Raw genomic sequence first — 27303 nt, forward strand, 5'->3', positions numbered from 1 at the left:
GGTCTCCTTTACTGAAGCACTCCCATGATATTATTGTACCAAGATCAAGTATCGAGGAATTATTATGTTATTTCTTTTCTATTATCTTATAACTTCATCCATTAAAGCCTTCAAGTTGGAGTGCAGAAGTACAAGAAATTTCACATCTGCAACTCGATTTTCTGTCTGTTTTCTGTTTCTTCCTGTCATTTCTGTCCTGCAGACCTGCCACTGGTTACCATGATTTTGGGCATCGTGAACCATAAACATCTTGTTAAGAAAGTGCCAAGTTTTCCTGCCTGTGGAAAAGATCAACCTATTTCGTTGCCCCAGTTGTGCTGATGCATGATTTTTATACCAAGTATGATTAAGTGGGTTTGATGTAGCAGGCCATGATGGAAGGCATGGCAACTGCACTCTTGAGATAAAATATGCAACTTTGGCAATATAAAGGTTAGGCTGGATTAACTTGGCTGGCCACCTAACTTGAATACATCGCCTGACTGGAAAGTACGGCAGTTTTCAAAAGGAAATCGTGTGGGTAAAGATAATCCTGTAAAAACATAAATTCTGGTGTGCAGTGAAGCTTTATTTTTATTTATTACAACTTGGTGCTAAAACACTCTATTTTGTTGGTTGTACATAAAATTGCTGTGAAGATGAAATAGTTTGGTGTTCTTGTTGTTGAGCCTTGAGCATGTAGATGCCACACTTTTCAATTAGAAATACTTGGGAGCATGTCTGACAAAATAGAAAATGCATTTAGGATTTATACAGCTTAAAAAAATATAAAATTAAACTTCGGAGTTAGTAATGACAACTAAATACTGTTCATGAAAGAATTTGAAATTTTGATTGAGTTCTCTGGTAATTTTCAAATCACTAAATGTAGATGCTTTAACAAGCCTGGCAGTAGACTGAAATCAGTGGGAAACAATTTGCACAGAGATGGACAAAACCCAAAATTGATGAGAGGTTCACTGTCAGACATTAACCTTAGTAGGATTGTTCTATATTCATAATTTCATTATAAGCTGCTGATCTGCAATTTATCTTTTTTGCGATCTTGTCAGTCCTTGTGTGAAGTAACAAAATGTGGATATTAAGTTTATAAATATGCTTCATTTTGCACAAGTTAAACTTAGTGACCACTGGTCGCTAGAAACCAGTGCATTGGCTGGAATGATTGATGGTGGCTAATTATTCTCGAGATGACATCAAAAATTGTCGGCACTCTCGAAGATCTTCAAATATCGGTGAGATTTCTATTCATGTCGGCCATAATGGAGTCATTGATTCCTTGAATTACTGGATAATTGCTAATAGACATACTACACTGAATCATTATCATTGACGTTGCAGCTTCGAGCTTGCGAAGACGTGAAGAAGAGAGTTGCCATAAGATCCGACATACGAAGATTGAGACAAGGTGTAAGCATCCTGAATACTTAGCCTACTCACATATACATTGCTTTTGCTACTTATTCATCAACCATATTGAAAATTCACTAGTTTTTCATCAAACATTAAAGGTTTTGACTTTGTGTCCTGATTAAAAAGTTATGCTTTTGTTGATATAAGAAACCATTTCTACAAATGCTTGTTAAACGTATCACTCAATGATTTGGATGTTTTCACTCCCAGAAGCGTTTTTACGCGGAGATGGCACTCGACAAAGTAGAAGATGCACGAACAGCTGTGATAACGCTCCTATGAGGAAAGTTGATCTTGAAGTGGAATCAAACCACCAAGATGAAGTCAATGAGCATCTTACAAGGGCTAGCATCTCAGGGGGAAGACCAAATCCTATAAATGGTGGGTTTTTCATTTTTCTCTGATCCGGTGTTGAGCCAACCATTGCTTGATCTATTTATGTTTTAGGAGCCCTTCCAAACGTGGGAACTGCACAGAATGCTCGTCATCACTCAACACATGACCCGGTAAGCCTAAATTACTTCCCGCATGTGGGCGCTCTAGAGCCATCTGTGAAAAAACATTTGGTTTGTCCACGATGTGGCTGAGATGTCATAACGGCTTTTTAAGGCGTCGCCCCATTGTTTATTTTAAAGGTATTAACCAGGCATTCCGACTTGAGAGGATAGTTTATAGATGCGTGTTGTTTGTCATAAATTTTGAGACATATATGTGTGGTAGGTCGAAGCTAACGTTTGATTCTGCCGCAAAATTGATTTTAAATTCCCGCAAATGTGCCCACTGTTTGCCATTCACCAACATAACTATTTACTTTCCAAGCAAAACATTTCTGAAATCTGGTGCTTGCCTAAACCGCCTGCTTCTGGCTCAACTCTTAATCTACGTAAAATAAGTTGCGTTCCATCAGTTGAATTTGATCTACATACTTTTGTAAGTTTGTTTGTGGAATTTTCGACCCAATGACTTTTCACTTAGCTTTTTGTCAACTGGCAACGTGGTTTGCGTATTCTGTAAAACATTTGTTTCAAGGTTATTACATCTTTAAAAACTATACCATCTCTAATGTTGTGGTTTTCTGTGATTCCTTTGAATGCGACCGTACAAGCCATAGCATTTCTATTGTTGTAGATTTTAAGAAACTCAGCCTGTCTGGTTTATGTTTGCTTCATAACCGCAAGTGAGCGGATGATGTTATAGCTCTAAACACAGAGCTGTAATTTGCAGCTAAATTGTATTGCTAGCCGCAGGACGTTACGGCTTGTTGACTTCGTATTCTTGTCAAATTCCTTCTCTTCACTCAACTGAATAAGTTTTTATCTCGGTCCTAGTGTAGCTGTACGTCGACTCCATATTGAACTTATCTGCGCCTAAGCTGCCGATGCTCTTTAATTTGATAAGCACTGTCGCCTCTTCGGTTCGATGCTTTAGAATTTGGCGATATTTTTTTGTTCTTTAATTGCGTTCAAAATCTGAACCATGCCTTTGCCCACCTTAGAAAGACAAAGAACCTGCCTAAATGCTGCGTCCCTGCGCCTACGGTTCGAGCCAAGACGACACGATCTTGCGAGATAATGCGTTTGCATGCAGCGCATAGATCGTCGGGATCAACCAGAATTTGTGTCTGGTAGGAAAAAGTCGACATTCCTTCGGCATTTTGTAAGCTAACCAGCTTGGCTGTGGTTATGCAGAGCCGTGGTCAGTGAAGAGAAGGAATTTTGCCTCAAGCTATATTTGATCTTACACGGGCAAAGGCTTGCTTCTGTCGTGCTGGCATGTAGGCAACTGATCTATTCTGTCAAAGCTGCTTTCATATTTGAGGTTTATATGAATAAAATCCGATGCTGTGTCGTCTGGCGATAAATGTGACGTCATCAGTGATGTTTGAACAAGCCGAAAGTACGAATGCAGTTTGTAGCAGATGAACTCGCACTATGGCTCATATTTGGGGAATATGCTTATGGCTTTGTGTTTGAAAGGTCACGCTGCTATACCTTGTGCGGTGTTGTTGGCTGCGTGGCCTTGCTTAGAAGACTATCGCTGTTGGACTGCAGTCAGCTTGCATCGATGAAATGAATAATTAATTGACTCAGCCTCAAATCTACCATATACAGCATCGTAGCCTTAGACTGAAATTTACGTTGCACGTCCCCTGCGCAGAGCAAATTGTTATTATGGTGAAGACTGCTCGCAGTGCGGTTTGCGTCTTAACAAGAGTTCACTTTTATAACTTACTTCAGAAATATTCTTCGTATTAAAGGCAGCCATGACGTCATGTCACAGGTAGGTTCTCACCCCTCGGACGAACTTACCGGACTGACCGCTTATTCGGTCGAAGGCTTTGGGTCATCAAAACAAGCATATTGCCAATCAACCCGATTATGACATCATAAACATGCGCCGTTATATTGATTGCGACGAGCGGCGAGGTCGCTCATTGGTTAAAATAGCATCGTCGGTTGAATCATTGACAACTATGCTACGTCATAATGATTATGGTAACGTAGAATTTGTTGTTTTATGCCATGATTGTTCATCAAAAGTTTTGTTTAGTTGAACGACGTCTCATTGACCAGACGTGGCTCAACGACCATTATAATGATGCCACGGACGTTTGTGTAATAAATGCAACTGCGCATGCGCAGCCTGCATCATTGCAAGGTCAACACCGTTGTGCAGAGTGCAAGCATTTATGCGATGACGCCTGAGCCATCGATGTGCGGATTAGAATTAAGTTGATTGTTACGTCATAGAAAGAACTGGTCAGTAGTTATTTATAATAGAGCAGAAGAGATGGATTTGGTCAGTCGATTGGACATTTGTGACCGCAAGTAGCTTCACTTAAACAGCTGTACGCTTAGCTACATAGAGTGATGTGACAATGGGTGGTGTTTTGTCAACTTATTTCTGTCATTTAAAGTTTATTCGGTTCAACTTCTGGTCCGACCTATTTATTAATGGCAACGACGTAATTACTCCAACTTTTATGCCACAAGCAACTTAATTGTGACGTAACAACATGGACCATTGAATACGTGAAGTAGCTGTTGTTGGAAGAATTGTGAGTAGGAGCAGTTAGTTGGGCGGAGACGATTTGTTTTGTCTGGCTGTGAGGGCCCTTGCTAATAGCACTTGTAACACGTGGCAGTCAGTTTTAGCATTTGCGTTGTGTTGTGTGGTTGCTTGCAGCTGTATTACAGTATGTGTCGTCTAAATAGTTCGAAACAGCAGAATTTTGTTGCCAGGCTGCTATTGTCCGGCATGCTCTTCACATTTTGAAAATAATTAATCGCTGTAATTGAAGGTGATGACGAGCTTCCTCGCCATATTTGGGCATCGTTATTTTATCAAAGTACTGGTGTGGCAAATTGATCTTAATTAATATCATTTGATTGAGGGCACTTGTGTGTTCACACGCATTGAAGCAGAAATATGAGTAATGTATTGAACCCTTTCAACCCACTCAGTGAATACGAGTGCGAATTATCAAGCGATTAGAGCAAGTTATTATGCGGCATAATAAACCATACCCGGTATTCTTGAAATTTTCCTACTCGACGAATTAAGCAAATTCCGCTTTAATGTAAGATGATTTTTAATAAAGCTATTAACTGAAGTGACACTCGAGTATTCTTCATTGTCTAACTTCGTTTATCAATTTTACTGAGGCTTCTCATCTCAGCCTTTATTTGATCATTCTGACCTTAATAAAGTTGTTTGTGAGGTCATCAAAGAACAAACACTTGCTTATAAAAACTTTACAAAGCGATCAATTGTTTGCTCATAATGTACTTTATGAGGTAGCAGGGTTTAGATGAAGTTATCTTGGAATAAAGTAGACGGGGTTGGCAGGAACCCCAGCACCTGTTCATCGCCAAACTTCGCCCGCTTTCCATTTTTTGTTCGAAAGTGAAAGTGTGTTCTCTGCGCGAAAGTTGTTACATTTGCCACCAAAGTTTGGCAACTTTTCCAGTGACGTAATAACTTGGGTTTTCTTTCAACAGGGCTGCACAACTGCTAGAACTTTTGCCAAATCTAATTGCGGCGTCATAAAAGATAGCGATTGTGACGTATTATCCGGCAGTAGATCAAGAGGAACACCTGTTGAAGCAGGTAGCAGTGCAGCTGGAAGATTTGATAAGGAGGAAATTAAAAGATCGGTACACAAGGAGAGTGCGCAGGTGGACAGAAGTTGTCGCCAAACATCCGGTGAGATTTGTCAAGTTTTACCCATATCGCTGTGGTATGACGTAACATTGCTGTAGAGAACTGTTTGTGATTCCATTTTAGTGGAAATATATCTGGAAATACGCTCCGTTTTATAAGAATATTTGTGTTTTTGAAATTTAACTTTTCGAAACATAACCAAGCCTCAAAAAGCTGAATTGAAGATGGGTTGATGTTTAATTTTGTTTTAGCTGCTTAACTGTGGGGAAAAACTTTGCAGTGTTAAGTATATTACAATATTGAGCATACAGCATTAATAAAAAGAAAAGAGACCGGTGGAAACGGCGTTTTACTCGGGTGTAATTTTAGTTCAAGTTTGCTCTGTTTAACGTGAACAGAACTCCTCTACAGTTTTGCTTCTTATGAAGAAATAAATTAATTTTAAACTCGGCCTCAGGTCAAACCGGTTTAAATGTATTTCGTGGATTTGATGAATTTATTCTCTTGGATTTAGATTAGGCGCCGCAATGCATTGAATGCTTTCCGCTTGCAAGCGTTGGTTAGAGCTTTATTGCATGACAGGAATGCGATTGTGACGTTGTGTGATATCACATTTCCCGAGTTAAGTTGATGCGATGTCGTAGCATTGTCAAGTAGTGGCTTTCCGTTGCGTGGAATTTTACTTGTTTGTCACAAACGTTGTTTTGTATCGAGTTAATATTTTCTCGTCAGCTTAAGAGATTTCTCCAAAATTAAGAGACTTTTCCTTACAATTTGTTTGCTAAACGGCTTTAAGTTGTTGTGACGTCATAATAAGCTTGTATTCGGCAATAGAAAGTGCAATCTTTTATTTCTTCGGAATCAATTGCATAGTGATCGTCTTCCGTCCTAGCAAATATTTGAATATTACCATTGAACACATAACGACATTTATGTTTAAGTGCGTCACAATACCTGTTTGTTACATATAAATCCGTCCAATGGATCGCTTTCATCTTTATATTTGTGGATCGAAGTCGCGGCTTTTGTGCAAATTTATCAGACAATCTCGTTTAAGACGTCACAATTTAGCTTTGCTTTTGATTGGCAGGTAGTTAAGAATCACGTGGTTTGTAGAAAAATATTCTAGTTTTTTCCTCCGGTGACGTCAACAATGGTGTGAAGGTGTTTGTAGAAGAAATTTATTTTTGTGGAGTTTTCGTGCAAAGATCTGTTGCACTTCTGCGTTGTGCGGATGACTTTGTGGTGCAAACAATCGAACAACGGCTTAACTTCATGACTAAGATTTAAACGATTTGCGATTACGTAGTTTGTCGCTAATGATGTCATACCAACTTGACCTTGGAAGTGACTACAAAATTAAAAATTCTACCTGTGCCACCTATTATGACGTGACATATCACTCGGAACCGTAGATGTTGTTTTATATTTAAGATGATTTCTATGGATTTATTTGCTGTCCAGGTATCAATTACCGGCTCCTCCCTCCCTGTTGGCGGATTAAACATTCCTCTATTTGCTTTGCGCGTTGGAATACGTGGCCGTGGAAAAGAGCGACCATCAACATTTGTTTGCTGCAGTTCAAATCGAGCATTCGTGGCGTAATTTCATCAAACTTCGTGTAAATCTCTTCCTCATTTTCCCAAGCCTGAACGCATCGACATTTTTCTTTGTTAATTGCCCCTATAAGTAGCAACGGGGACACATCGCAATGTTTAACGCATAGCATATTAACACGGTGGATTTCAGTGGTAGCATAGCACTTGATACGTGTGTATAGTGGGCCTGAAAGCACAATGAAAATCCAATTGGCTTCTTGTTCAAGATGGCCCATTGTTCTCACGGACGACCATCCAACTATTGTCTTGTTACAGTCGTTCGAGCACCGACGAGTACCCCAATTTTTGGACCGTTCTATTTCGGGCGCTGCTTCTATGATCTGCGGTCTGATATGGACCAGTCTAGCTTAATCTGCTTTAATGGATGCGACTGATTTTGTAAAATTGTTTACGATAAAGTTACTGAGTTTTCCTGAGTTGTGGCCAGTTGTCACGTGCCTTTAATTTTGTTTGAGTGAAGCCTGAAGTCGATTTTTTATTGCTACAGATTGTCAGAATACCTCAGGATGGTTTAGCTGTTTACTCTTACAGTTTGCATTATGATGTCATAGTGATAAGTTATTTCAGTAACAAAGTCTATTGTGATGTTCGATTTCAGTTTACTTTGATGTTATCAGATTAAAGATAAGATTTAAGTTCTTGGAGCTGATTGCTTTGTCGTTTATTTGCGATCTTTGAGTGATTTAGTTGGATTCACTTATTGTGAAGAATGTCGTCCTTTGCGGCACCGAGTAAGCTTCATAGCATTCTTGCCCAAGTTTAACTTTGTTTGATCATAAACAACCATCTGTCATTATTTCTTCGTGACCGCTTTCGTATAAGCGTAAAGATTTTGTAGGTTTCCTGTAACTTGACACTGTTTCATGTAATTAATCAAAATATCGCATCAATCAGTGTCAGTTTACTCACATGCTGACGTCACGGGCAGTTGACGCTGGAGCGAATTCATTAAAATCTGATTGGTTCCTTTGTTTACAGCAGAACAACCATAAATTGTGTATCTGCAGTTACAATGGTTTCATAATGACGTAACAAGTCAGTTGCCCGTGGTTTGTTTGTTATTATGACGTAAAAGTTAAACCACTATTTAAGTTATTTTAAATCCCCTCTTTCTTTTTCAGCCTTGGCTCCGTCTCCGTCACAAGCATCAGGCGGAAGAGCATCAGCACGTTCTCGTTCCCGGTCTCCCTTTTCAAGATTTCGCGGAGTAAAATTATCCGCAGGTCCGAGCAGGGAGGATCCGTCGAATTCCGCCGAAGATAAGGAACCTAATTTAGGGAAACGGAGATTTTCTCGCCGTTTCCGCAGGAAGGTTGGAAAACCTATTTCCATCCACGAACGACCCGCGGGTAATCGGGGTTTGTCTCCTGCCGATTCCGCTTCTCCGTCGTCTCCCTCGTCCTCATGTTCCAGCTCGGCTCTTTCTCCGCGTTCCAACTTCTCCGACGACGCTTCAGGTGAAGTCCTATTCCCGAAAACGCCATCCAGCGAGAATAATTTCGTAAGAAAAAACTCCGCTAGGGTCGTCCTACGAGCCATCGGAAAGAAATTATTTGCGCCGAAAGCGAAACTCGAACCCCTCAATAAAAAGTCGAACTTGCCCGAACCGTTGCAGGAAATTAAGGCGGACATTTCCGGGAATTGTGACGTGTCCAATTCCGCCCTGAGACCAAAAATTACGTCAACTTCGCAGAGCCCAGCCCAAGCCTCTCCTGTCATTTTTGAATCGAAAAAAATCAAACCCGGCCAGATGGAGGTACTTTCCCCATCCCGAGATTCCACTCCACCCGGCAAGCGCGGGTGTTCACGTCACAATGTTAGCTGCGACGTCGCAAACAAGATCGACTACGAATCGAAGACGATCGGAGAACTGAAGCATCTGGTGAGTGGTTGTGATGAAGTTTATTTCAGATTATGAGGTTCTAGGCTTGATTGAGACATAGGCTATATTTTGCCGTCCAAGTTATTTACGACGCACAGAACCGCCCAGTTCATGGTTGAGCTCATAAGAAGGAGAAATACTTCGAGTGATTTATTGCGCTGAAAGCAGCGAACATCAAGCACTTGTACGAGATTGCACATAATCACGTTCTGCGGTCGCTAGCCTGCCTCGTTCTTATGTATTTTGTGAACCTTTATTTCATGTTGGTGCTTTAGCAAACCCAGTACCGCGTTAGATGTCAAATGAAATGTGAAATCCCACGATGCAAGACGCGATCTTTCTCATGGATAAATGGCAGATTGCCTCCAATATTAGGTCTTGTTCAAATCAAGTATTTCCTCTCCCGCTCGCTATTTGTGGATTTGGATTTCTTCAAAGTCGTCACACGCCAACTAACTGGCTGGCTTTGCCTTAGCGGCTTGGACGATGCTGCAGCGGGGCTGTTCACAGTCAAAGTTGTTTTGCAACTTGTTTTAAGGATCAGTTTCACCCGAACTGAAGCTCAATTCATGGAGATAGCAGATGTCTGTGATCGTTCGCCAGCTGCAGGTCCCGATGATCGTTGTTGGTGAAAATGCGTCTCAGCTGTCTCAAGTTGCCGGCGCTAGGGACACCGCGCTAGGTTTGATGGTCGGTTGGAAATGCAAGCTTGCCGCCGCCGTCCAAATTCGGAGTTATTTCGACACTCTGCTCACAATCGCTGCACCTGTCACGTGCGTTCTACGTAACACCGGATGTGACGTCAGATTGTGTGGTTTGGGACAAAGTGTAAAATGTTGTGCTGGTGACCGCTGTAAAATACTGTGTTAAGCTCAGGATAAAACCGATGCGAAGTGACGGTTGCCCCCATGTTGAAATTGTTCAACATATTGTTCGCTTCAACCTGGGAAAGTTCCCGCCATAAATATTTCTACAACTTCTCATGAAATCACGCTCAGTAAGTTAGCACGTGACTTCTCACCGGATATTTTCACAAATTCCCCATCAGAGTATCGCGTCTTCACATCCTGCATATTGGTGTATGACGTAATAATACGCGCTTCTGTGTCGTAAAACTAGTCATAATTGTGTATATTTGAGAAAGTGACTCTGTTAATTCGGAATCAAAAAACGTTTTTCCATTTTTGTCAATTTCTTCTATAAAATTAAAGGATTTTGAACCTAATATCGGTGCTCTATCCAATCTCCACCGCTGTAGCAACTACATCGTCTAATTTGCTGTCGTTCGCTTATATTCGCCTCCTTGCTGCCTTATTCGGTATTGCTGCGCGCATTTTGCTGGAGCCATTATGACGCAACATTTTACAGTTTCTTCGTTTGTTTGTCTAAGACAATGGCGTTTCAAATTCGCTGATAATTTCAGCAGAAAGCAGGATTTTGTTGGTAAGTTCAACCAAGCGTAGCGCGAGTACCCAGGTGCAGTCGACCGTGACTTGTCACCTTGTTATTTTAGGTTGTTAGGTTCGTATTGCTGGTTCTATGTTAGGCACGAAACGACAGTTATACGGCCATTTATCTTGCTTAGTATCGCTTTTACTGCTGCTGCGACGTTATTATATGACGCCGTATTATGACAATACAATCGCAAGCCATTAGCAGATGGATATGAAATTAGTTGGCCGGGTTGTATCCGTTCGAAATGTCAAGTAAGTCCACACTTGCGCCTGCTCCCATATTCATGCCTTGTCATGTGAAGTGTTATGTCATAATGTGATTGTTGCATCACATAATGCCGACCAGTGGGCATTATGACAGTGTGTGATGTCATATTGGAGATTGAGGGCAGATAATTTTCCGCACAAGCAGTCGTCCGGGAAGAATTGCTTATCTTAAACTTCAGATCCAATTAAAGAGAAAGTCATGCTGATAGTTACGTCACTAGGAACTTTGTGACGTCGGCTTTCTGTATGTTTCCTGTTTATAGATATTGGCGTGATACGCCGTCATGCCTGCTCCGGTTGTGCATGGGCTAAACACTACTGATACTTGATATGATGCTTGAGGCCGAGAATGGAAAATTCTTCTTCCCTGTGTCACGTTCAAGATCAGCTGGAGATAATTTGCCTGTTGAGGTCAAGTTTTTGTAAACAATATTTCAAATCTTATATTTTCCTTATTTCGCGATCTTGTTTTCAACGAACTTCAGGTGTTTTTGTCAGCTTGTGTTCGACTCGGCATTGAATCATCAGCGAGATGTGGTCCAAGCTGTGAGTGTCGTGGTTTTGATGACTTGGCACTATGGCAAGCAGCTTGCCGATTTCACGGCCATGTTGGAAGGTTGTGGTGGTGGGACAACCTGGTCCAAGTGGACAGTCGTGATAAATTGCGACGTTTAATGACCTTTCTGCGTATGAGTGGATCTGTAAGCAAGAGCAGCCTTAGACCGCCTTTACTTCCATACAAGCAGTGATGAAAGGGACAGATTAGGTTTATGCTTAAAGGGCAGATGTCGGCGAGATTTTAGCTTCTGTTCACTTTATACTGTTCATTGAAACGTCAAATCAAGATTATTTTTGTTTCTTTGGATTTAATTTTTTTCTTATTTTTTTTTCATGTTTTTTCGACCATTCCTGGACTTAGTTGAATGAAATCACTGATTTTAAGGAAAAAACAAAAATCCGGGAAATAATAAGAAATCTGCTTCTGGATCCCGAAGAAGATCAAAGAGGTAAGTTGATTGTAATTTGACGCAATAATTCAAATAGCACGAATAGGTAACGTGATATGGGTAGCTGCTTGTTTGCGTGTAGACAGGAAATACGTGCTACATGCACCGGAATGCTTCTAATTCTTAATCATAACGGCGCCTAATGTCGCTTCTTAACGTTTGCTGCTTCTTTTGAGAGTTCGCTGTTGCATGGAGCAGCGAAGGTTCCAATATTTAGCAAACTGCGACCAGAAAGTGAACACCGCGTACCTGACGCAGTTTATGTTTGATGTCCCGTTGTCTGCGCCTTGTGAGATAGTGTTGTGCTTATGATGGGGCTCGTGTAACTTTGTTAATAATTACCAATTCCATAGAGTCTTACGTCGTATATGAGACATCTTCATACAATGTTGTCAGTCGTTATTGTTTGCTATTGACTATGTCACAAACTACATCATGGGTGTGCGTGTGTGTGTGTGTACGAAGCATAAGTGAAAACATTTAGTTGAGATCTGTAGCACACCTATAGAACACACCTGCTGTGGTGTCAATGTTGGTGGCTTGTGGCGTCGTGTATTGGATGGCCTGGCGCACGAGCCAGCACTTAACAGGGCTCAGACAGGAGACGACCAAGCTATGGTCAAGTTTTTAGCTCATTTACATGCTCGGTTGAGCAGTTGACAGGTCGTGAGTATCAAAGTAGCTGCATGAGCTTGTTATTTGAAGGAGCGAGTTGCAATATCTCTCAAATAAGCTGCGGAGTGTTATTGGAATGCTTTGTGGCGGACCACCGCGTTGTTACATTGTCTGTCTCGCTTTCTTTACAAAGAGAAACTTTTTAAGTCTGAGCAGGAATTTGCTGTAAGTCAGTGGTTATAGCGACGACAGAGAAACGATTTATCGTGTTGACTTCGATGACAGAGAATTGTACAACACTCTCATCTTCGGCCTCTTGTCTTGTTTATTTAAGGCGTCGACCCTCTTAATATTTATGATAAAGACTTCAGCACGCTCCACATTTGATAATGTGATATTTCCATGCTAAAGACACCGTTCGTTGAATCGCGTCGTTGAACCCGCGGTCAACGCGATTTGAGTCCAAATTTGTTGCTTTTAAAAGAATGTTGCCGCGGGCTAAGTTAGTGGCCATGCAGTAGGTGTCTGAGGCATCTGAAGTGCTCGTTGAAGCCAGAACTAAAATTGCTTTGTCCAATGACACGTTACAGCGTTCACAGTCACCAATTAATTTGAACAATAACTGAGCCATTGAACTGAAATCATTACCAGGTTTTCTGGACAATTTGGAATATTTCATCCTGACTGTATCAAATAGCCATCGTTTATCTTTTGCATTTGACATCATATTTGCTTCGGGCGATGCTTAGCCAAATACAAGCAGAAGGCAGTTTGTAGCAAGTGTTTATGAGACAGCACTCACAGTCAGTCGCGCGTTTAAACTTGTATTTACCAAATTCGTCAGTAGCCGGAGTGGATAATGCAAGGTGCCTATTACCAGCTGAGCTACCGAGCAGAGTAAACCCTTAAATGATTCGGGCATCTGCACATGCCCGAGATTGTTGCATGTTTGCCAGGACCAGGTTAATTTTTTATCCGGTGCCTCATAGGATTGGTATGATATGTGGAAGGTTGGAATCAACTTTCCCGCGGGATTTTTACACGGTTGAATGCGCGTCTAAGCACCAGCTCCGATATTTTAACGTCGAATGCTGCGCTTGACAGATCGGAATGTTGGATGTTTTGGGGGTAAACTTTTCTACATTCCACTTCTGACAAAAGCAAAAGATTGTAGGCACGTACATGTTCGTAGCCTGAGGCGCAATTTGTTCGACTTGAAATTATTTAGAAACTGCAGAATTGCTTAAAGTGTCAAGGCCAGGTGTCAGCCAAAAATAAGCGCGAGACTATGCTGGAGGAATGCTGCATGTTGGAGGAATTATTTCACCAGAGCGATGTATCTTTGTGTTCGCTTTTATTTGTCTGTGTATGACTGCGGCTCGATTGTCACAGAGAATGCGTGCAGTGGTGCGAGGCCGCTTTGCATGCACCAGTCGTTGTTATTTCACGATTTGAAGTAATCGTGACATCGCAGCAGTTGGTCTGCTCCTTGCGTTTATATGAGCTCATAATAGTGTTATCTTGGGGCTGAATCGGTTATTTACACGGTCCCCTGATCAGCAAATAACCTGGTCAAAACTTGCTGGGTCTGATCCTGCTGTAAACTTTGCTTCTGTTATATAAAAGAAATTTCTTAACCTTTCGTACTTGTTTAGGTTTGAACAAAGAGTTAAAAGACGAAGACAGTGAAATTACAAACAACTTTTCCGCGACATCTTTGAAAAGGAATCGGCCTTTGGTGGGACATCAATCGCCTGTGATTGGTCAACGATCACCTGCTTCATTCAACGTCACATTTAATAACAATAATTTAAAGAAAGACTGGACTCCGCCCTGGTCTGCAGAGAAGGCCAATAAATCGTCCTTTCGATCGGTTTCGTCGGTTAAATTTTCTCCGAACAGCGACACAGAAGGCCTTAAATCGCCGCCAACGGTCGAAGCTTCGCCGGTATCTGCTAGAAAAGATTGTTGTCCGATTGTCAGTGTCAGTTTCAACGCCGTCAAGTTAAAATCAGAATCTACAATCCCAGGTTCGAAACCCAACAAGCGTGAAACCTCTACGTCAAACAGGGACTACAGGCCGTCATATAAAACCCCAGATCACGTGATTAGTAGAACCGAATCTTTGAAACTTCCGAGAGATTTCATCAACTCAAGGCGAAGCGCTTCCAAATCATCCCCAGAGAAAGAAGTTGGACCTCCTGTTCCAGCATCCACTAGTTCCTCCTCCCTGCAGAGGTCTGTGAGTTGTAAGGAGACTCCGACAAATCCGGAGGATCTACCATTCATCCCGATTGTCAGAGGAAACAAACGGCGATCCCGCGGAATTTTGGGACGAATCCTTGGAACTAAACTCGACTCGGAGCGCGTGCCGTCGCCATCTCACCCCCAGTATCAACATCCACAGGAGGAAGAGCAATCCCTGATAAAGTCCCCGGAACTACTTTCTTCAGTTCCCGAGGAAGCCACAAAGCAACTTCAGGTTTCAAGCAAGTCCTTCCAATTGGAAGGAAATCCGCACATAAGCCCACCTGCTGCTCAAGTTGTCGTCACGTTTGATAAAGCTGCTCTGTCGGTTGATAAACTTCCTCATCTTTGTGAGGAAGCACCACCTGTTGCTGAAACAACCACTGCCGAGGCAACCTCTCCTCAGGAAGACGGTGTGAGAAGTTTCAGTGAATCCACAACCGATAAAGCGACACTCTTTGAAGTTGTAAGGTCATTGCTCGATAAAGTCATTCGAGACGTTGAACAACCTCCCTTGGCTGGACTACTTGAAGAAATCGAGGAGCCGAAATCAGTCCAAGAAAGCTCGAGCAATTCATTGTCGGTTGAAACTTCAGAATCTTTAGGAGAACTTCCAGAGCAGGAAGATACCTCTTGCGAAGATTCCACCTCATCCTCATCATCAGTTTTGCAAGAATCGTTGGCGGCGAGTCAAGAATTAGTTGAAGAGGAGTTTGAAGTAGAGCGAGTCAACACTGAAGTCATCGAGTCTGAGGAAGAGAATTCTGAGAAGTTTTTTTCGAGTGTCACGTCCGAGCATCATCAAACTTTGAACCAAGGATCAACACTTGTGCTCTTGCAGGAGAACCTGACTTTATATCAAGAGCAAATTTTAACTCTTCCTGAAGTCCCTGCCATTGAGCAAGCTCTCGTAGTTAAAGAGGACGTAATCTTCGGTGAGGAGAGTTTGGTATCCGGAAGTTGCAGCAGCACCGAAGCAGACACCGACGAAGAAATGGCCGGAAGATATTCAAGTCGCACGAGATTCGGAGAAAATAGTGGCTCCGTAAAGTCGAGGATACTCGCCACAGAGGACAAACGCCAGACCACGCCAGACGTGTCAAAATACAAGAAGGTGAGGGAAGCAACAGACGCCAGAGCTTTCCGTAGCTCGGACAGTGTCAAGAGCAGGATGAACAGATTCTCAAATGCAAACGGCGCTAGTCCGTCTTTGAACGGATCCGCGCGAACCCCAAGAATAACGGAAGTGACGTCGTCCAAGGCTAAAAGCAACGGAATACTTCCCTTAGAACGGAGCAAGGATAAAAGCGGAAAGGAAAGTTTGCAAAAAGTAGAAGACTCAGAGGTGGTGGAGGTGAACAACAACACCACAAAATCGAGCAAGATCACGATCAGCGGCAATTATTCGGCGGATCTTGCCTCTAAGGAGGACAAAAAAGCGCTGGATCGCCTCGAAAAAGCGTCTAAAATCGTCATCGAGGACATGAAGTTATTGTCCAATGAACGCGAGCAGATCGAAAATTTGCCAGACATAGTTGCCATCGAACTAACTCAAGTGGAACCTGCAGTCGATAAAAAAGCGACCGACAAGTCACTTGCGCATCTAGTGGACAATACTTGCGAAGACGGTGTGTCGGACGATGGCGCCAAAGATGTATCATCGCCCACAGTCTCCATTGATTCCAGTTTTACGGAGTCAGTCAACGACGAAAAGCAGTCACGTGATGAGAACGCATCAGAGCGTGAAGAAGTCAACGACAGGGAAACTTTGGAGGTAAATATATGACGTAATAAGGCTTCTTGTTTACCATTGTCTGTCACGTTTTAATCACCAATCACTTTGTTCTTTAAAGGATGTCGCCGCTGAAGTTGACACCGTTCAATCTAATGGCGTCATTTCCGATGCGAGCAAAAATAGTGAAATCGCAGCAGGTAAGTGACGTTCATCATAGAAACAATGCGTTATATTGTGATGTTTTGAGGAGTTCCATGCGCGTCTTCCTGTCCCCACCTACATGAGGTAGATTCACGCGCATGCGCACTACCTGCGAGATTTAAAGTTGTTTTCCGAGTTTGTCATCTGACCAAACTGTCAACATTCCGTGCTTTAGATGATGTTGTCCTTTCCATTGTGACGTCTCTACGCATTTGTATTCTTCGAGTAGCCTACCCCAGTGCTTTGTCTGTTCTCTCATGCCCCAGTTTATTGTTACGTCACATCATGGGTACGCGTGACTAGTTGTTTTAAAAATACAAAGGGATCTCTTCAAAACTTTATCTATTTATTTGATTTTAGTTGTTTGAACCCTCACCTTCGTGACGATGAACTGCGTAATAGAAGCAACTCGTTGTGATTGGTCAGCAGATTATTGCTTTATGTTGTCACAAATAACGAGATATTTTACCAAATGATTCGTTAGTTATATTGACTGGTTTCAATGAAACTGAACCCACTGTTGTTGTCACTTGTTATTGACCATTATGTCGTCATCATATTGATAATTTTGTTTCATCCGAACTGAGGTGATTTTCTCCCAACTTAAATAGCTCGCGGGTATTTTGTTTTTGAAATTTGGGTTAATTTGGGATTTAAATATTGTGAAAATAATGATCAGATTTTTCAAAATATCCGACGTTCCGCATGATTGCATTGACGATGGTGAATTAATGACGTAGTTGACTGGGTCGATAAAAGGGTTTATAGGAATTATAGGAAGGTCAGGAAACCACAAAAGCAGCAAATTAACCTCATAGGTGGGTCAGAGCCTTAAACTGCTTCTCACTCTCTGTCGTCATCATTTTCAATCTTCGTTGATGACGTCACGGACAACGACCTGCTGGTCATCTATAACCGCAATATCCAAAGCAATTCCGCGCGCGCTTTGGCTGCCAGTAGTAGTGGTTAGCTGTGGACACAACGTCAGTGGCGGTCATTGCTTGTTTCAAAGTATAAGTTCTATTGCGCTGTGACGAAGTAATTTAGTTTGTTCACTTACGTCACTTGCGCCTTGTCAGGATATTTCCTCGCGCGCGTTATATCGGTCGCTTCTACGGTTGGTTAATCTGCGACCCAGCAAATAAATATCATTGTGACGTCGGTAGTAATTTGACACCTCGTCTTTCCAGAATTAGCAATTGTGACATTACAATTGTGTTTTGTTCAGAATGCGTCGACTCGTCTCCACAACCGCCATCCTCCCCAGTAAACAAAGAGCACAGTGACGTCATTGAGGAGAAAGTGTCTGAGCGTCGAGTACGAAGTCGGCGCCGAGGAACCGACGAAGCATCTTCCAAGACGAAAGAAGATCTGGTCGACGATAAGTTGAATCGCGACAAACTTCGATTGTCAAAATTAGAACCCGCCCAAGACGCCCTCTGTGTTGAAACTCACGTTACCGGAAGGCGCCGTCGCCGCAACCGGAAGTCGACCGAAGGTTCCTCGAAGTCAGAGTCATCTTCCGCGTCTAGCACCGCTGTGTCCACTCCGGTCTCACCTGGACCGGACCACGCAAAGCTCATTCCAGAAATCGACAACGCCCAGCCACGTGATCGCGATCTTTTCGCAGAAGATAAAGAAGTTCCCACGCCTCCCATTATCCCGGAAGTGAAAGTGACAGAGGAAAGCGAAAACGCCACCTCTGAGGACCAATCGGACGTCGATCCCACGACCCCGAGTGTTGAAGTCACTTCACGCGGGACATCCCCTGAACGAGATGTGAAAAGCAGTGAAGCGTGCGATGAAAACAAGGAAGGCTCTGCTATAAAAAGTGAGGGGGCAGTGTCGCCGCCAGAGCATACGAGCGACATCGAACAAACGACAGAAGCAAGCGAACAAAGCCCAGGTTTGTCTATATTTGATGAAGGGGTTTGTGACGAAATAAGAGGCCATTGTGATTTCACTTTGAAGTCATGTTTGATCTGTGCATGCTTATATGTGTAGTTGTTGGCCTGTGTCAGCATAAAGGATAGCGTTTAATGAACTAGTTAGTGTTAATATTTGGTTTATGGATGACTTTTTGAACTGAATCCGCCGTGGTATAACAGCTTTGGTGATTCAGCGTGTAATTAATTTTGCTTTTTTATATTTTTTTGTAGAATCAGAAGTGACAAGTGACGGTAAAATCATAGAAGCCGCAGAAAAAGTTGAAGAACATTTGCCGACAAAGGTAGGAAAGTGACCGGAAGTAGCTTACTCTGTTCACTTTTCAACTTTTTTACTTATATAAGGTAGTCACAAGCCTGGCTCGTTTCTGCCAGGTCAATATTTTCCGACAGAAATCATTTTAAACAACGATATGTCTGGATTCTGGTCAACAAGCTGTTCATAAACAATCTGATCGCTTTCAAACATTTGAATCACATTTATTGTCTATTGTTGAGATTGACCAATCGCAAAGAAGCTTTTTGTCAGATTCAGTTTCAGTTTATTAGCGCGTCATAATGGTTACAAGTGACTTAACAAAGGTGCGACGCGCAGATAAGGGAAGGAGGCGATTAAATGAATAGATTTGTGATAAGGTCTCCTGTAACTAGTACAACGCCCATTGTCCTAATGAATAGGTCGTGAGACTGCTGGTATGAGCCGATGGGTGAAGAAGTCGACTTGGTAGCAGGGTTTAACCCATGAGTAACATTAGCAGTTGGTGCAATAGGCCCAGGACAGGATTGTGGATTTCTAGAATAATTTGTCTGTTATGTTTCAACCTTATCTGCGATCTCTCAGTCACGTCATAAAGGTAAACTGTTTGAAGTTTGATAATTGTTTGTTTGTTTTATTGTGAGGTGTAAAAAGGCTATACCCATATAAGGAATAACTAGAAACAGTCGGACGCCTTGTCAGTTGCCCGGCGCTAAACTTCTTCATTTCGTCATCACGTTGTCAATGCATTGTGACGTCGAAGTGACAACATATGCATAGAAGCACGTGATCAGTAAGCTAAGATCCGGTTGGTTGGATCCATATTTTTAGGTTCGGTGTAGACAGGACAGGTGTCACGTGGTCAGTTGTGAGGTAGAATTTGTTGTCCGGGACAGAATCTCTTCACCAATTTCTTGGGTAGTTACTGTGCGTTCTAGAATGTCTGAAGTGTCTCGCGCTCTCTATCAATGAAAAGGTGCTCCGCAGCGCTCTCTAACCGCGTAGCGGCGATTTGTTGTTACCAGGCAGAAATTAGTTTGACTTTCTTGCTGGAACTATAGATCCCAAGATGTTTTCACCTGAAAATGCATTCGTTGCTCCGTATTCTCACTCTAAATATTTTGTTGGTATGGAGTTTTAAACGACCAAACGACTTCTGTGTTACTGAAGCGACTTCTTCACACGACCACTACTACTCAAGTACCACAAATGCTAAATCTTTGCTATTCAATGTTATATAAATGCATCAAAGCGTATGTTATATGTTGAGATGCGAAATAGCTGCATCTTCTTGACGGCGCGTACATTTGCTACATTGCTTGAAATATTTCCCGCTAGTTGTTGCGATGATGAGTTCATTAGCGCATTATGACGTCATTGATGATTCGTACTATATCTCTATCCCTCTGAGCAACATTGATAGAAATATGAGGCGACTCATTTGCCTCTCCCCCTGTCATTATAGGGGACATGGTCATGTCACTTTTCCAGTCACGTGATCGTCCAATTTAGCGAGATAGTTGGCCGATTTGGAATAGTTCGAAAACCATCTAATTACCATTGTTTCGTCACAGACAGCCGACGATCAAGCCGACATGAGGTATAGCTTGGACAACCTGAGCGAGATTAAAGACGAAGAAATTCTTCAAAAACTGGTAAAATTATCACTTTTGTTTGTCTCATTTCTGCCTCAGAATGATTTGAAACTTTTCCAATCGGGGAATTATTTTTGCAGCTGTACGAGGCGGAAGGATATGAAGAGCGGAGAATGGTCCGCACTGCGATCCGCGCTCTCCGCAAGCAAGGATCAGGTTTGTAAGCGGAGTTGATCCGTGTTTGTCATCACCCACTCCATATTAAAACGGCATATCTTCAATTTTGCTGCAGATAAACCGAAAGAAACAACCACCGGAAGATGGCAGGCCACTCGCACGACGATTTCAACCAAAACCGCGGGAACAAGAGACCGATATTCCGGCAACGTCGCTTCAAAAACCTTGATCACAACAAAAGTCGAGTAAGTCTGGCCACTTGGAAACTCCGCCTTCACTAAAAGATTGAACCCTCGTTTAACTTTTGCAGAACTACCGAGATAAAACGCGTTTCCTCGCCGCTAGGTGGAGCCAGTAAGAAAGAAGCCCTAGACACCAAGTCATTGGCAGGTTAGTTGTGACGTCATTAGCGCTCTCTAACGGCGTAGAAGCAGTAGCGGCGGCGATTTGTTGTTACCAGGCTGAAAGTGGTTTGACTTTGGAACTCTAGATCCCAGGATGTTCACTTATAAATGCATTCGTAATTCGTTGCTCCACACAGTTATAAACGACCAAATGACTTCTGTGTTACTGAAGCGACTTCAGACGACCACTACTACTCAAGTACCACAAATGCTTAATCTTTGCTATTCAATCTTTTATGAAAGCATCAAAGCGTAGGTTATATGTTGAGATGTGAAATAGCTGCATCTTCCTGACAGGCGCGTACATTTGCTACATTGCTTGAAATATTTCCCATTGCTTGTTGCGATAATGAGTTCATTAGCCATTATGACGTCATTTGATGCCCTAACTCTATCCCTCTGAGCAAGTCTTTGATGGTGCTATGTTGATTCTCTGTGACGTAATAATTAAATTACCTCTCGTCACTAAAGGAAGTTCTGAAATAGCTGGGATGTCAAACGAAAGCTTCCAGGAGCCGCATGCGACGATTGTGACACTTTTATCATTGGGCGCACGGTCATGGAGGTTTGATTGTTTGGTCATAATGCCAGCCAGGCCAGCCAGCCACTTATCGCGCTCCCGAAATAACTTGCTCCCTTGTGATTGGTCCCCAAAAGTGTTGACGTCATAGATAAAACAGTTGTATCGCGCTGCAAAGCGAAGTTAGTCGCATAGATATTAGATATTCTCGAAAGAGGTTGAGTCGCGCAGAGTAGATTTGTCGTTGAACCTGAATCTTTTCTTTTCAGACAAATACTCGCTCAAGTCAGACTCCACTAAAAAAGATATGAAGTCATCGAAAAAGGTAGGAATTCGCTGAGTCATTCGCGATTCGTGTCGATTTGCTCAAATGCAGAGTTATATGACGTCATAGATCGGAAGTATCTTTGACCGGGAAGAGAAAGCTCCCAAAAAAACCGGAAGTAGGCTAGATCTAGAGCGCCGCCAAGCGGAAAGGAAGAGGGAGATCACCAGAAACCGATCAATGCCTACGTCATCGAGCAAGGACGCGCGAAAGATGTTTGTTGCAAAACTTGAGAACCAGTCAGAGAGCAAGTAAGTTCATATAAACGTGAATGTGACGTGTAATAAATGACGTAATAATCGACGTTGATTGTGCAGATCCGCGGGGAAGAAAGTAGGCAGGAGTCCGACATTCGTCGTTCCCAACGCCCACAACGTGAAGCAGATGTTGCTGAAATGGTGTCAGGCCAAGACCAGGGGATATGAGGTAAGCCTGTCTCATTGCTTCACACTCCCCATGACGCATTATGACGTCACTCATTTATATCGCGGCAGCACGTGGACATCCAGAACTTCTCGGGAAGTTGGGCGAGCGGGATGGCCTTCTGCGCGCTGGTCCACAACTTCTTCCCGGAAAGCTTCGATTATTCCATCCTGGACCCGAAGAGCCGCGCCTCCAATTTCGACCTCGCCTTCAAGATGGCAGAGTAAGTTGGCACCCCTCCATAAATTATGGTGATAAGCGCCGGGTTTCTGGGATTACGTCACAATAGAACATAGTTACGTAGTAGACGACACAGTAGTCCATGGTACTCCACTGCGACATCGCGTGGTAGTATATCCCGGCGGTAATTTGCAAAACTGAATCGACAAGTTTTGAATTTGGAGAAACTTGCATGGCCGGTCCCTCGCTTCGTTTTGCTTTTACTAATGTTCTACTATTATGAGGTCATCAAATTTACGTTCATAGTTAATCAAGGTTTAGACGCGCTGTTTAATCGCGTGAAATGATAGAAACGACGATGCCCGGCTCATATGAATGGTGTGGACAATAATTTTTTGATAATAATTTCTAGTTGATTACTAATCCATCTCACCATGATTATTAACTCACAAACGCACTTTGTTGTTTTTTCTCCCCATGTGCCACTTATGTGTATGTGTGTGTGCATGCGCGCATGCGTCCTCGTGTATGAGCAGAAAGCACGGGGAGATCCCCTCCCTCCTCGACACGGACGACATGATCCGCATGGTGGAGCCAGACTGGAAGTGCGTCTACACTTACATCACAGAGTTCTACAAACGCATCCGGGAACTTGGGATGATGTAATCGACTTCCACGGTCGTCTTGACGTCATAGTTCTGTATAAACTGTTTATTTTTGCGACTAACTTCTTGAGCAGCCTGTGTTCTGACTCGTTTCTCGCAGTCCGATTTCGTCATCAGTGACGTCATTATTGTACGATGCAAGCCATTATGACGTATGAGTGTTATATCCGTCTAACGCTTTTGTTTTGTTTAATCTTTATTAATCCCCGCTGTGCACTTATATCCGGACATTCCTTAACCTCGTAGCTTGCATGATATGCATGCGCATGAAGGCTGATAGTGATGTCATAATCATCGTCTTTGTATAAATGGGGCCTGGACCCCATGGGTCTGTTAACCCAACTTAATCAAGCCAATCACATTCTAAATGTTGATTGCTAATCACATGATCATTGATTGTTACGTCACAGTTAAAATGCTTTTGCTCGCGCTTGCCGGGTGTTGGACTAATAATCGCTATTATGACGTATCAATATGAGCAGAGAGCACGCGGGGGCTGATCCCTTGCTGGATGTGGAAGATATGATGATCATGGGGAGCAGACCGGACAGCAAATGCGTCTTCACTTACGTCCAGTCGCTCTATAACAAGCTGCGCAAGTTCGAAGCCCCCCTTAAACCTCTCACCCCCGTCATCAAAGTGATGGGTGCTCAAGATGGGGCTGATAAGGACGAAACACACAGCGATTGACGTCACCAGTTCTCCGCGTCATTCACGTTTCCCAGCAACCAGTCGTTACGTCACAAAGCACTGCACAGAGACCCCTGTATCGATGGTGACTTTTTCTTCGGTGTCTTGTGATTAGTTGATTTTGTTTCGTCACAAAAAAATGTTTTTATCCAATCATACCGCGCAGTATTATCAAGCTAAGGATGACGTCATCGAAGTGGTGAACATGTCCTCAACTTGACCTCATTGTGTATTATGACGTAATAATTTTATCCTGTTTACTCGTGCGTGAAATGTCTTGCTCATCTCGCTTCCGCAATTAAAAACCTGCAAAATTTCAACTCGGTCTCGGTTGGTCCAGGCTTCACCTCCGCTTCTAACAGCTCTCTCCTTTCTGGTTGCCGTTTCCTGAATGTCCTGTCTCTGTCCAGACGCGTGCATACAGCGCCACTGTGATGAAGGAGACAGACTCTGTGTGACATTATTGTGGAATGGAACCAGATATTTAGTCGGTGCCACATAGGCCATGGCGTGCATGCATTAAGCTTAGAAATAGTTTTGCTTTTATCAAGGTTAAGTCAGAGTGATGGTGTTAATTTCATAACCGACAACGAAAAATATTAGAATAAAACCAACATAGCACCTTGGCAGGGAAAAGTTACTGATGCTTGGATGGAGTTGTTTTATGAGACGACATTTGTTTTCAAAAAGAATGCGAGCGGCTTCGGGACAAATTTGTGCGACTAAGTGACGAAGGTTGCAGTTTCAACTAAAGCTGCAAAATCCGATTTTCTTTCTTGGTCTGAATTTAATTAGATTGATCTGATCTGATAGATTTGCACAAAATGGCAAAACTTGCTCATCAAAGCGATCATTGCACTGGTTTGTACGATCTAATTTCTGGAGGAGACCTTGTCATCAGCGCTTCGTTACTGAGCTTTTGTTCAGCGAACACTTTTATCTGTGACGTTTGAAACGGAATTTTGCGCCCGAAACCTTGTTACGTCAAAATTCGTTTATTGCACCACAAAGGTATAAAACGCGTCACATTGTCATTTCACGGATTTTGCACAAAAATATCAGCAGAGTTGGAAATGCCGTCTTATGTCGTGCGAGGTGGTGCTTAGAAGGAAATGCTGCGAGATCTAGAACATTGGGAACTATCACGACGCATCGATGCATCGATGCATCTCCGCTTAATTAAGGTCAATATGGCGACACTTTTTATTCCGGATTTTGAGTAATCTCGGGTTGATTTATGACGCCACAATCGTCTGCATGATTAATCGGATTCGTCAATTAAAATTTCCCCGAGAATTTGTTGTAAAGAAGTGGCATATCGATATTTTTCCAAACGCGTAAAAAAGAATTTTTGAAGTTTAATTAGGCTTGTATCACTCTAGGAAACAAGTCATAATTTTTTTCCTTTATTTCGCTGATAAAGAAGCCAATGACAGCTCGTTTCATTTTCAAATCTTTTCGGTGCGATTAACGCAATAACGCCACATTTCAAATATTGCAACTTGCTCGACAATTTGGGGCGATGTTTTTTACTATTTTGTCTTTGGTCATGATGTTGCTCTGCTAAAACTACAAATGTTATAAGGTCTTGTAAGAAGCGACAACTAGCGGACGTCCTAACCAACTTTTGGTCCAGACCTACCCCACTGAGGTGTTTAGCTTTATTGTGAAATCATTATCGGCGTCGAGACGCTTCTTTCTTGGAAAATTGATCAATGTTTCGTCGAAACTGGGAGAGAATGTTCATTGAAAAGAAAAAAGGCCGCAATTTGGACCAAGATTGCCGTCAAGCCGCCTTTACAGGTGAAACAATTCACTCGTTGTCATCAGCGTTGTCATCAGCTAAAGGGGGGAAGAGAAAAAATCCCCTTCTAAATGCCGCTGCCAAGCAGAGAGCTGTCAGAACTAGAGCTATTTGTGACGTAATATCCGTGGGCGAAGGTCGCACGGTACCTGTGTCGTGGCTCTATATAAGAAAGCTGCCAAGGTGGTGGCGTCGTCAGTTGGCCGAGATGAGCGTCTGAGTGAAGGGACAAAGTCAACCAAGCGCCACTGTGGAAAGCAGCTGACAGTTGTCAGGGAAAAGACGTTCAAAGCAGATTGCCGAAATATTTTTTACTTTTCAGATTTTCACATTTTGTAAATGAGTGAAATCTAACAACATTTTAACCTTAACATGACGTCATATTTGGTTCTTTCCCTCACGCTTTTGCTTGCAAATTGCGTCATCGTTCAATGCGAAGGTAAGTACGTCATAGGTGATGACGTAAGAGCATGACGTCGCATGACGTGGTGTCACTAACAGAATGTGATTCATTTAACAAAGAGCATGAGCAGACTTGAGTGTATTTTTCACAGACTCGTTGGTGGCTCGTCTTATAACTTCGACCTCGTCTCAGCATGGTAAGTTGTCATGAAAGCTGGCGACGGTGTGCTTAAATAATCAAGTGAAATCTTTAATATATCGCGTTATTTCATGTCGTTCTTCTGTTCATAGCGACGACCAGTTGCCACGAAGAGCGCGAAAGGGCGCTGTGGTTCCGCGGCTCATTCCCAGGCCTGGCCCACCTGCTTGACCTGCCGCAGTGCCGGCCAGATGGCACCTTCGAACCGCTCTTCTGCTCCAACCAATCAGACGTCGAGAACCAAGGGCTTAGCCTGTGTTATTGCGTCAACCCAGGCACGGGGCAGCGCGTCAGTGGGTCGGTGGTGGTCACCGCGGACGGAACATCCAGACAGAACATTCAGTGCTCGGGCGATTGACTTTTCGATATTTCGCGATTTGACCTTGTGATAAATTTGAAGTCTTCCAACTTTACCCGGACTTGCACAGACACAAGTTGAAGAAACTCTGTCGACGCCGGAAATTAATTTGCTGAAGTTTTCTTTCGAAACGAAACCTGTAATAAATGTCACGTGATCTTACTTACATCGTCATCAACATCATCTTTATGACGTCATCTAACGGAGTTATGCTTTAGTTCATTTAAATGTTCATCAAAATCTTCAAAAAGCGCAAAAAATAAAACCACTTAAAAAATTTCTGATGGCCAGTTCTGGTCTAGCTCGCTGGTTCGTGAGCTTTTACAGCTTTTAGTTACTTCTACGAGGAGTCTTCCTCGGGATAGTGACCAAGGCATGACGTAATCATATACTAAAGTGATGTAATTGTTTAAAAGCTACCGGGGGTTACCCTGGATAATTCACTAATAATTCACTTTTCTTTGCAATTCTTCTAACTTTGCTTTGTAACAAAGCAATTTATTAGTTTTGTCATGTTTGTGGGGACAGACTCATTCTATACGTCATAAACCTTTTTATTGTGACAGATTGATCGTTTTTGGTCAGCTGTGATATCATCGATGAAATTACGTCATCTTTTTCTGTTATGTCATCCATCTAGATAAAAAGGAAAGATGTGTACCCCCCAATGCACTACTGCTCGCGTATAACGCACCAAAAACGCTATGATGGCAGCACTTTAAAGGGTTTTTTTGGGTCTTTTCCGCTAGATGTCT

At 42.6% G+C, this 27303-nt stretch overlaps 2 protein-coding genes across 4 annotated transcripts; both read left to right on the plus strand.

Annotated features, from left to right (window-relative positions):
- Positions 1 to 1050: 1050 nt before the first annotated feature.
- LOC143463439 (uncharacterized) lies at positions 1051 to 24105 on the plus strand. Of its 3 annotated transcripts, none has more exons than XM_076961905.1 (20): positions 1051 to 1235; positions 1342 to 1408; positions 1624 to 1794; positions 1861 to 1919; positions 5415 to 5619; positions 8318 to 9078; positions 11719 to 11806; positions 14077 to 16442; positions 16522 to 16600; positions 17833 to 18510; positions 18764 to 18834; positions 20381 to 20461; positions 20542 to 20617; positions 20694 to 20823; positions 20889 to 20968; positions 21772 to 21827; positions 21897 to 22078; positions 22145 to 22253; positions 22322 to 22473; positions 23578 to 24105. In XM_076961905.1, the coding sequence occupies exons 1-20, from the start codon at positions 1191 to 1193 to the stop codon at positions 23783 to 23785; spliced, it is 5664 nt and encodes a 1887-aa protein (XP_076818020.1). In that variant the 5' UTR covers positions 1051 to 1190; the 3' UTR covers positions 23786 to 24105. The 3 variants fall into 3 exon arrangements, with proteins under 3 accessions (XP_076818020.1, XP_076818021.1, XP_076818022.1); XM_076961906.1 differs by having other exon boundaries at positions 22967 to 23720; XM_076961907.1 differs by lacking the exons at positions 1051 to 1235; positions 1342 to 1408; positions 1624 to 1794; positions 1861 to 1919; positions 5415 to 5619 and adding an exon at positions 7891 to 7927.
- Positions 24106 to 25361: 1256 nt separating this feature from the next.
- Positions 25362 to 26811, plus strand: LOC143462706 (uncharacterized). The gene is made up of 3 exons (XM_076960958.1): positions 25362 to 26028; positions 26144 to 26188; positions 26283 to 26811. The coding sequence occupies exons 1-3, from the start codon at positions 25962 to 25964 to the stop codon at positions 26546 to 26548; spliced, it is 378 nt and encodes a 125-aa protein (XP_076817073.1). The 5' UTR covers positions 25362 to 25961; the 3' UTR covers positions 26549 to 26811.
- Positions 26812 to 27303: the final 492 nt, after the last annotated feature.

The sequence above is a fragment of the Clavelina lepadiformis genome, chromosome 6 (genome assembly GCF_947623445.1).
Source record: "Clavelina lepadiformis chromosome 6, kaClaLepa1.1, whole genome shotgun sequence".
NCBI lineage: Eukaryota > Metazoa > Chordata > Ascidiacea > Aplousobranchia > Clavelinidae > Clavelina > Clavelina lepadiformis.